The sequence below is a fragment of the Rutidosis leptorrhynchoides genome, chromosome 5, assembly GCF_046630445.1.
Source record: "Rutidosis leptorrhynchoides isolate AG116_Rl617_1_P2 chromosome 5, CSIRO_AGI_Rlap_v1, whole genome shotgun sequence".
Lineage (NCBI taxonomy): Eukaryota > Viridiplantae > Streptophyta > Magnoliopsida > Asterales > Asteraceae > Rutidosis > Rutidosis leptorrhynchoides.
The window spans coordinates 116,388,410-116,399,466 of NC_092337.1; the positions used below are offsets into that span (position 1 = coordinate 116,388,410).

General features: G+C 32.6%; 2 protein-coding genes and 1 long non-coding RNA gene across 3 annotated transcripts; 1 reads left to right on the top strand and 2 right to left on the bottom strand.

Annotated features, from left to right (window-relative positions):
• Positions 1-5: 5 nt before the first annotated feature.
• LOC139846709 (uncharacterized) lies at positions 6-1,063 on the bottom strand. The gene is made up of 4 exons (XR_011759147.1): positions 632-1,063; positions 233-264; positions 138-159; positions 6-25 (listed from the first exon to the last, which is right to left on the bottom strand). It is a non-coding gene; the product is annotated as an uncharacterized lncRNA (long non-coding RNA).
• On the top strand, positions 1,027-4,397 carry LOC139846708 (uncharacterized). Its single transcript, XM_071836198.1, has 9 exons — positions 1,027-1,462; positions 1,577-1,639; positions 1,734-1,889; positions 1,968-2,564; positions 2,653-3,119; positions 3,218-3,311; positions 3,557-3,636; positions 3,712-4,002; positions 4,173-4,397. The coding sequence occupies exons 1-9, from the start codon at positions 1,400-1,402 to the stop codon at positions 4,213-4,215; spliced, it is 1,854 nt and encodes a 617-aa protein (XP_071692299.1). The 5' UTR covers positions 1,027-1,399; the 3' UTR covers positions 4,216-4,397.
• A 3,654-nt stretch (positions 4,398-8,051) lies between these two features.
• Positions 8,052-8,429, bottom strand: LOC139848965 (norfluorocurarine synthase 1-like). The gene has a single exon (XM_071838643.1). The coding sequence runs from the start codon at positions 8,427-8,429 to the stop codon at positions 8,052-8,054; it is 378 nt and encodes a 125-aa protein (XP_071694744.1).
• Positions 8,430-11,057: the final 2,628 nt, after the last annotated feature.

Below are 11,057 nucleotides of genomic sequence, written 5' to 3' on the forward strand. Positions count from 1 at the left end.
CCCTTACTTGCTTCTTCCATCTTCCCTGTTAACCATAAAACATCAGAAAATTCCAGTCCGATTAAAAAACAAATTTATGAATTATAAATAAAGCTATGAATCATGAGAATGACAGAAAGGGTTCAGACGTGATTTACCTTGTCCACAACGCACCAGATCCTGCCAAACAAACAACCACAACTAAGAATAGAAAACTGAAAATCAGAGAAATCGAAGCAATAAAAGAACATACCTGGAAATATGGTAGATGGTTGTTGAAAAACACTGCAACAATACTCAAATTATCAGTAACAAATAGTAGTAATAATATTTATAATTAAACCAAAAACATAAACCCTAAATCATATACCTAGATTTTAAACCCTAATTAACAGCCATTTTTTGAACACTACGACTTTTGTTAATGAATCGGTTGGATTTTCATGGAGAGGAGACGGAGTATATTTTTAATTTATTCAAGAACAAAAATATGGTTGAAAATGAGGATATCATCATCATCAGTCGGATTCAAAAATCATGAACAATAGAATCAAGCAAACTACAAATACACATCAGTACAATAAAGCAAAATCGATTTAAAAAGAAAAAATAAAAAAGAAGAAACATAGATGTAACTAAATGAAAGCTTTACCTGATGCACATCAACCTTCAAAACAACAAAAAATGGTAAAACCCTAATTTGTAGATGTCGATGTGGATTAAGAAATACACGCCAGGTGATAAAGACACTAACCCTAAATTGATTCAATTGTTGTTTGGTAGAAAGTAATTGGGTATTGTTAGAAGGGAAAAGTGAAGGTATGGATTGAAGGTAAGGTGGATGACTTGAAGGTATGGGTCGTAGGTATGGTGTAGAGGATGGAAAATTGTATGGATGAGAATGAATTTTCTTCTCCCGGTTCAAATATTGTGTGGTGGATAGAGGGTGCAAAGCGTGAGCAGTAAAAGCTTGTGCGAGGAGAGTGAAACGTGGACCAATGGGAAGCCAAGAAAAGTGGCTGCTATTAGTATGTGGGTAATGTATTGAATGTTCAGGGATTAACAAGGCTTCTTCCTGAGAGATTTTCTGAGTCAGAAATCGTACCAGAAGCAAGTACTTGTGAGGTGTTTTAATAATGAGGTAAATTAACTGAATGGACCATATTACCCTCACATGCGTGGCACATGTGAAGGGTTAAGAGTTAAATGCTAACGGCAGTTATCTTCAGGTATCAACCACGAAATTAAATGAAACCACAGGTATCAACTACGCAAAAAAAATAGTTTAGGTGTTCTGATGAAAATGGTTACAAACCACAGGTACTAACTGTGTAATTTTTTCTAAAATTAAAATTAAAAATTAAATTAAATATAACGACCTGTTTCCGCCTAAAACAGAATCATCTCTGGCAACGGCGAGATGAACCGGGCTCGATACTCACGCCTTTGTTGTTTCATCAATGAATCCATCCATTCTTATAAAGTAAACTGTTTCCTTCAATTTAGTTTCTTTAATTTCTTAATCTACACATAAATAAATACATACATATACATATAAATATATACGTTTCATCGTATATTTTTCAAATTATGTCAGGTGAAATCAACGGAAGCAATGACTAAAGAAGAAGAAAAATCACTGTTAATTAATCTATCTCAGGTGATTAACCACTAATTTACAGTTACAGTTACTTGAAATAGTATTTCAATCAGTGAATTGTGTATGTATTCAAACCCTAATTATCACTTTATAGGTGTTGAGTAATATAAAGCTGTGGACTAATGAACTGGACTCTGATTCTGACTCAGAAACTGGTGATCATGTTGCTACTTCAATCGATTCATTAGTCGATAATTCGACTTGTCATTCATCAGCTACTGAATGTATATATAAGATTACAAATGACTTGGTATGATTACTTGTTATCCTTTAATCAAGTTTATTTATGAGCTCAATGATGCAGTCCGTAAATGTTGATATTTTATAGGTGTGTTTGCTTGGTGTAGAGAATCGATATGTTCAACATTTAGTAGTAAATGTGCTTGTATCGATATCTGAGTTTGTTGTGGCTTCTGGAAACTATTGGGAGGACTTTGTGAAAACGATATGTTTTTACTTTGAAATTTGTATGTGGAAAGTGATTTCGCCTTCATTTGATCCACTGTTGAGAGTTAAACATCTGGATTATGATTCGTTGGATTGGGAGATGAGTTTGCAGTTGGTGCTGAAAAGTGCAGGATGGTATTCGGTAGGTGCAATTGTATTAGCTTTACGTACTGTTTTGAAACAGGTTAAAAATGAAGATGATGTTGAAGTTTTGGATGTTTACTTGAACCATCTCGGTTTGTTCCTTCAACGTATACCGTGGGACTCATGCAATGAGATTTTTGTTGATGAATTTGAGTTTTTCGGATATTTGGTTCAGTTGTTCTGTTCTATCGTTTCATGTAGTAGTTTACCTGAAACTGTGGCTATTCGTGAAATCCTCAATATCTTTCCAAAGATTCTAACTTGGTGTTTAGTCAAGCAAGGAGAAAGTTTTAGTTACACGAGAACGTTTCAATACATTCGTCACAAGATTTTGGTATGTTAGTTGTTTAATTGAATCGGGATTTTAAATTTTGACTTTGATTGTTATGGATTATGAAAAGCTATGTGATTGTTATATGCAGGTACTGATGATTAGACTTAGTTCCTTGGTCAATCTAGATTGTACAATGGTCGTTTCATGGTTAAATCTTATCGATATATATTTTCAAGATTTATTATATAAATCTCTTATTGAACCTGAGGATGATGAAGATGATTGTTTAAAAGACTCTCCGTTTAATGAAACGTCTCATAAACATTTACAGAGACGGGTTGTGTTCCTTTATTTGAAGTGTGCTTTTACACTGATTGGCTTAAAAGAAAGATGCGTATGCGGGGATGTAAACGCTTGTTCAAAGAAAGGGTTGACAACAATTTACGAGTGGGTTCAAAAGCAACTTCCTGGAAATATGCTTGTGAACGTTGAATTGTACGATGATAATTGCAGGAAGTTTACAAAGTCTTTTCTTCAGCTTTATATGCACGAAGATGATATGCTATTTGAAGTTCTTTTGCAGCTGACTTACGCACCTTTTGGAGATACACATCAGTGAGCAACACAACTAAATAGTGTATATTCGTATATGGTTTTGTTTGATTTTTATTTTTAGATCATTGTTATCGCTCATTTTTGTATCATCCTAATAGGATCCATGAAGATGTGAAGTACCAAACGGTTGAGAAGGATATATTTTTCCTACTCTTTGATCCTGTACACTTATTCCATCTATTTCTTTCAGAGGTATTTCATTAGTAATATCTATACCTGGCAAACGGGTCGGGTTGGGTCGAGACCCGAATGGCTTTGGGTTGAAACGGGTCATGGGTCGAACGGGTCAGATTATTTGGAAGGCTCAGACGAGTTGGGTCTGAATGGGTCGGGTTGGATCGGGTCATGGGTCGAAAAATTCACTTAAAAAGATATTATTATTGTATCACATTTAATGTTAAAAAGTTAATCTTTGAACTGATATCTGCTATTTGCAGTTACATTATGATCATCAGGTGCTTCTTGATTACCTTATCTCAAAAGACACTGGAGCCAGCTGCGCAGAGTATCTTTTAAGGCCTGTATCACCATATGTTATTTCGTTCATTGGTTCATGTGATCTATAACCAATAAACATCAATACTGTTTTCAGGTGCTTGCGTATTATATGTGATAAATGGAACTCCTTTATAGGATTTCCATCTTGGGTAGAGGTTAGAAGTCAGAAATTCAACAAACGAAGAAAATGTACACACGAAGATTTGTCTTCAGAATCTATAAGTGACAAGATTTCAATTTCATATAAAACAGATGATAATAATGAAAAAACTTGTAAAAGGCCATTTCATGATGCACGCGACTGCTTGCTTTTGTTAAAGAAATCTGTAGAGAGTTTACATCAGAAAGATTTGTTTCCATATAATCCACAAGTGCTTCTGCGTCGGTACGTATCTGTTACCTATTGATATCCATATAATGTTCCATTCACAGAAGATCTAGACACTAAACGTTTGCTGCGTATGGTTAATTTGGTAACTTGTAATGGAAATATTTTCATCGGAAATGGGTAAATTTGGAAGCTTTTTGAGTTGTGACAATTCATTTCTTTTGCAGTTTATCAAGATTTCAGGAACTTTGTTTAAGGCCATATGGCTGAGAATTAAGGGTGATTGGTATTGGTATGAGCTTCTAAAAAAGTTTAATTTATATCTTTTAGTATCCAAAGTCTGCGATCTGTTATCTTAGAAAAACAACTTTGAAAGCAACATTTTAGCAACTTTAACTTGTTTGATTTAGGTTGTCAAATTTATAAAATCAACTTACTGATAACTGTATAATAAGTTGGAAGGTTTTTCTTTTTAATTTTTGGAGGATAGAATTGCAAGCCTTTTTTTTTTTTTTCCTTTTCTTTTTTCTTTTTCAAAAACAGAAGCATGTTTGATAAATTAGCATTTGTTTGATAAAATTAGCGAGTGTTTGGTAGAATTAGCTTATAAAGTTTACGGCTGAAGTGATGTGTTGTATACTTGTACAACACCATAATGCACGTTTAGATCATAGATAATGGTGGTGCTGATGTGGAGTGGATGAGGGTTTTTTTTTTGGAGTTATGACGCTGACATGGCAATGATGGGAAAATGGAGGAGTTGTAATGGGGCGTTTGTTGAGAAAGGTTGACGCTAACGTGACATTTAATTTTTATTTATTATATTGTTTATTGTATTGTTTTATTAAATAAATATGTTTAAATATACTATAAATAAAGTAAATATAAATAAAATATAAATTATGTGTTTATAAAAAAATATATGGAGTAAAAACTTAAGGGGGTTAGACTAACATCATAGTAACATGAATGTGACCTATTTATTTTAATTGTAGACTTTAACATACAATAAGGGGTATTAAGTGGAAAAAAAAAAAAAAAAAAAAAACCCATCTTCTTCATTTAACCATCATAAAGTTGCAGGTTTTCTCCATTTTAATCTTCATATTTTTCTTTGCCCAAATATCACTTCAGCCACAATTCTTAACTTGAAATCAATAAAATTGCTCCAACTAATTATATATTACCACATCATCAACAAAAGCCACTAAACTTGGCGTTTTTAGAACACCAACGCCACACATCAAATTATAACATTTGTGGGGCGTTTATACCGACATCAAAGAGTGGTTTGGTCTAGAAACGCTATATTATTCAAGGTCTTAGTGGTGTACAAATAAAAATGGTAGTATATGGATCACCTTTCCATATTAAAAAAAGGTAAAAAAAATTTAGTTTGGTCAAATTGGAACTTATTTAAAATCATAAACAAAGACACTAGCTTTTTTTTTTTTTTTTTTTTTTTTTTTTTTTTTTTTGGGCAAAATAGATATTAAATTAACTTAAAAAGATCCGAAGACTTTGGGTTACAATTGCTACAGATCTCGATTGGTCTGCTTGAAAGTGTAGCTACAATTGAAACTAACACCATTGAAACATTGCAAAAACAAACAATTACAAATATTTGGTTATCTACATAAAGAACATTATGCTATAGATATCATATTCAGAGGTCACCTCAGTTCATCATAATGTTATTGTTTGGATGAGTACTAGATACATAGCAAGACGTAAAATAAACAAAATAAGGTTTTTTTTTTTTTTTTTTTTTTTTTTTTTTTTTTTGCACAAGGTTCATCATTTGTTGTTGTTGTTGTTGTTGTTGTTGTTGTTGTTGTTGTTGTTCATCATTTATTGTTTTATTTCTTTGATACTGCATGATAAATCGGAACGTATCAATGATTGACAATTTCACTGTTCCATTTTCTTTTAGTGTTGGTACATCATATCAATGGTTGACAATTTCTTGCAAAAGGATAGAAACCTCATTAGGTTGTGATAACATGGCCATATGATCAGCTCGCTCCATCACCTTTACTTGTTTGGGGGGACTATTCGCTATCATCCATCGTTGGAACTCTTCTTTCATTACTCGATCATCCTTACAAACCACAAAAACTCGATTAACTGACCCAAACCCTTCTTCGGTTAACATGGATTCGTTGGTGAAGTCTTCTATAAATAATCCATTTTCCCTCACCAACATTCTTGCTAACTCAATATCCTGAGAACAATTATCGACTTAACTTATCTAGGAATCATCAGAGAATAATAATTTGTGTCTTCTATAAAGCAATACTAACCTGTTTCGTGCAATTTTGATATAAATGAGTTTCCAAATAATTTGGACCGAGTTTGACTGAGGTTGGCGGGTTTTCAGGTCCATTTCCAAATAAAAGCTTACTGTCGCCCATGTCCATTAGATCTTTCATCGACTATGTTTTGTCCATAAATTATCAAACATTAGTACTTTTCATAGCAGGAGACGATAGTATGTTGAACATATAGCTATAAAAGAGATGGGAAATTTAATTTGTACTTTAGATGAGAAAGAACGTTTTGACTTAATGGGATATAAAGTTGATTAGATCAAATCAAAGGCGATGTACAATTGTACAAAGTGTCCAACATAATAAGACTTAGAATTTTGAAAGGCCAAATTCATTCATTTATATATTTTATGTAAATCAGATTACGAAAAATCATTTATCAAACAATTTAATCCCATCTTTTATATTTATTGAATTGAATAAGGTATAACGTTTGTAGGGCTAATTTTTTATGTACAAAACTGAGACTTCTAAATTAACTAGACGAAATGACCTGAGTCAGAGCAAGAGCTTAACCGGGAGGTCAATATCTTCTGTTGGACTATAAATCCTATAATAATTATAACTAGTTATGACAAACCCGCACGTTGATGCGGGCGACTTCTTACATATTATTCTAAAATCATATATATGTTCGTTAGAATTATTTACGTTAAAAGTTTTCATATATGGATAATGTATCAATATTTCAGAAGAGCGGACATGTATCTAAAACAAAACGGCCCTTTAAAAGAGTCGTTAGTCTTGTGGTATCTTTGTGTCTCTCTGACCTTGAAGTCATGATTACCACAAATAAAATATACTAAGTATTTCATTTCATTGAGTACATAAAAATAGAAAAGAAAAAAAAGAAAGTAAATTATTTAATTAAAATTTAGCAAAGCTTGAGATTCAAAAATAAAAATAAAAATAGTAGAAATAGAAACAACAAAGAAAGTCAATTATTTAATTAAAAATTAGCAAAGCTTGAGATAACAAAAAGTAAAAATAAAATAAAATAAAAAAATTAATAAAAAATAAATATAAATATTGGTGTGTGAACGCAAAAAAAAAAAAAAAAACTACTATTCCTTTGTATTGAAACTGCAAAATTATGGATGTCTTTTAGTATGTAGGATAAAAATTATACGAGTAACTTTTCACTCAATTTTCATTATTTTGTTGTTTTCTTTTATATATATATATATATATATATATATATATATATATATATATATATATATATATATATATATATATATATACTTCCTTTACTACAACAAAAAATTATAAACAGTAACATGTTGATTGTCACTTAGAGGCTCAATTGAATCTGTATGATTTAAAACTCATGAAAATTTAATTCTACCATTTTCACGGTGTCTCATGTTTTATTTTTTATTTTATTATATTTTTTTTTTGAAATTTTTTCCTATTTATTGGTCGGGGTCCATTCGGAAACAATCTTTTTATCCGTCGAAGAGAGAGATGACTTTCTCTACTTCTTGGAGTGTATCACTCTGGGTAGAGAATTGACTTTTTTTTATTCAAAGATAGAGGAAAGATTGTCTACATCTCACCTTCCCATACACCACACATGTAGTATTGGCTTTTGTTGTTGTTGTTGTGTGAGTAACATGTTGATGCATTAACTAAGTCATAATGTATTTTAAATGACTATATTTAGACCAGAGCATAAACATGTTAATATTAAGGAATTATCACATAATTTGGTTATCTAGGCTTATTAAGTGGTAGGATGAAATTACATTTTTTCGCAAGGAAAAACAAAACAAGTTAAAGATGCTTTACTTGTGCTAATAAAGAAACTGGCGGGTGTATATGATTTGGCATTAAGGCAGCCAAATAAATTGCAATTTCAATCTTCTCTGAAAATTTTTCAAGAGCAAGAGAGATGACAAAACCACCAAAACTATGACCAACTAATACCACCTTCTCGCTCAAATGCAGAGAAGCCATGAACTCGATCAACGGTTGTGAGTATTCCTCGAAACTAGTGACCTCATTGACTTGCTTAGCGTTGACACCGCAACTGTTGAGGTCGAAGGTGGTTACTCGATGTCCGGACAACTTGAGAAGGGGAATGAGCTTGTACCAACACCAAGCTCCGTGACCTGACCCATGGACCAAAACAAAGTGCTTTTTGTTCTCCATTTTCATAATTAGATTACTATGAATTAGAAGAGTTTAAATAACCATTTCTAATTTGGTATAACACAACTAGCATATTCTCCAGTTATATATTTAATTTCATCCATACGTATAAAACAAATCCACTTAATTAAAAATAAAAGTTGACAGAATAAACAATTAAACAATTGAGATTGAAATACAACTAATATGAAACCTGAAACTATGAATATGACTTTTTTAGGCCGGCTGTTATGGAGTAACAACAGCAACGACAACAACAACAACAACAACAACGACGACGACAACAACAACAACAACAACAACAACACTCAATCTCACATGTATGGGGTATGGGGAGGTGAGACGTAGACAATCTTTCCTCTTTCCTCTCGAATACAGACAAATCATTTCCTCACCCAGAGTGAAACACTCCGAGAGTAGAGAAAGTCCTCTCTCTATCTGTTCGACGGATAAAGAAATTGCTCAGAGTGTATAGGAAATTGACATTTTCAATTGGTGATGATTCAAGGGTGAATTGGAAATAATTGCAAGATGAAACTGTGGATTTGAATGAACTGAATTGTATTTGATGATGTATTGATCGTTTGTTTACAAACTGAATTGATACTTTATCATTTACAAGGATGCCTATTTATACACATATTACAAACGGCTATATTTTCTAACAAAGGCAAGGAGCCTTGGAACTATGGAAAGTTAATATTTTTGGAAAGTATCTTGATGTTGAATGCACTAGCCGTTGGTTGTTGTGATCCTCCTGTTGGTGAGCTATAATCTCAAAGGGAAATGATGAATTTGATTATGATCCCAATGATTTATCTTTGATGTATGTTCTAACACTCCTCCTCAAGCTCCTCAAGCTGAATAGTGGGATTTTCAATATTTAACTTGACTAATACTTCGTTAAAGAGTCTTTCGTTGAAGGCCTTAGTTAGAATATCTGCGAGCTAGTCTTCTGATCAGATGGTTGGAAGAGAGATGATTTTTGCTTCGAGTTTTTCTTTGATGAAGTGTCTGTCTTTTTCAACATGTTTTGTTCGATCATGTTGGACAGGGTTCTCTGATATTGCAATCGCTGCTTCATTGTCACACATTATTTGGTTGTTGTCTTCTGGTGGAAATCCAATCTCTGTTAGAAGCTTTGGGATCCATAGGGCTTCAGTTACTCATCGTGCAATCCCTCTGAACTCTGCTTCGGCACTTGAAAGGGCGATTACTTTTTGTTTCTTGCTTCTCCATGTGACCAGGTTTCCTCCAAGAAGGGTGAAGTAACCTGATGTTGACCTTCTATCCCCTTTTTTTCCTCCCCAGCCTACATATGTAAATATCTGAGTCTTTAAATGGCCATTTGGTTTGAATAAGACCCCATGTCCGGCTGTTCTTTTAAGGTATTTTATAATTCTCCATATTGCCTGCATATGATATTTTGAGGTTGGTGCATAAATTAACTCATAACTCCCACTGCAAGTACAATATCTGGTCTTGTATGTGTAATGTATATGAGTTTCCCCACAATCTTTTGGTACGGTTCTCGATCAACGTGCTCAGCCTTTTCTTCGATATATAGTCTTTGATTCGGGATCATAGGAGTCTCAGTAGGTTTACAATCAATCATTCATGTTTCAGCAAGGAGGTCATAAACATATTTCTTTTGACAAATAAAGATTCCCTGTTGGGATAGTAAAACCTCAATCCCTAGAAAATATTTAAGTCTGCCCAAGTCTTTTATTTTAAAATCATTTGATAAGCTTGTTTTTAGTTTTGAAATTTTTTCCTTACCGTTTCTCATAATTATCATGTCATCGAAATAGATAATTAGGCAAGTTATGAGATTATTTCTTTGTTTGAGAAATAAGGTATGGTCTGAATTACTTTGTTTAAAACCATAATTTTTCATTGACAAAGCGAATCTTCCAAACCAAGCCCGTGAGGATTGTTTTAAACCGTATAAAGATTTTTTAAGTCGACAAACTTCCCTTTCTTTAAAGTTTGTCATGAATCCGGGAGGTGCTTTCATATCCTTCTTCTTTGAGTTCTCCATGTAGGAAAACATTTTTCACATCAAGTTGGTGTAGTGGTCAATCTTTATTTGCTGCGATTGAGAAGAGGACTCTAATAGTGTCAATCTTGGCTACTGGAGAGAATGTTTCTGAATAGTCGATTGCATAAGTCTGGGTGTAGCCCTTTGCCACGAGACGTGCTTTATATCTTTCAATGTGCCATCTGGTTTGCGTTTTATTGTGAAAACCCAACGACATCCTACTGGTTTCTTTGGGAAGGGTACATATCTCCCATGTGTGATGACCCAGGAATTTTCGACCAAATTTAAACTTAATCTTTACATAATTCTGACACGATAAGCAAAGTCTATAATGTTGAAACCTCAAAAACTTTTAACTGTGTTCATATATATTTAGTTACCCTTTTGACTGTTACCGACGATTCACGAACTATTGGTTGCAAATTAATAAATACTTATATATATATATATATATATATATATATATATATATATATATATATATATATATATATATATATATATATATATATATAATAACTTGAAATAATAACAAACAAGTAAAATAAAATGCAAAATAATAAGTTGTTAAAATAAAGTTATATATA

Excerpts from the sequence above, each read along its gene's own strand:
- LOC139846708 (XM_071836198.1), top strand. The coding sequence starts at position 1,400 with ATGAACCGGGCTCGATACTCACGCCTTTGTTGTTTCATCAATGAATCC. Across the intron at positions 3,120-3,217 it reads CCTTTTGGAGATACACATCA|GATCCATGAAGATGTGAAGT; the intron begins GTGAGCAACACA and ends TCATCCTAATAG. Across the intron at positions 3,312-3,556 it reads TCCATCTATTTCTTTCAGAG|TTACATTATGATCATCAGGT; the intron begins GTATTTCATTAG and ends TGCTATTTGCAG.
- LOC139848965 (XM_071838643.1), bottom strand. The coding sequence starts at position 8,429 with ATGGAGAACAAAAAGCACTTTGTTTTGGTCCATGGGTCAGGTCACGGA.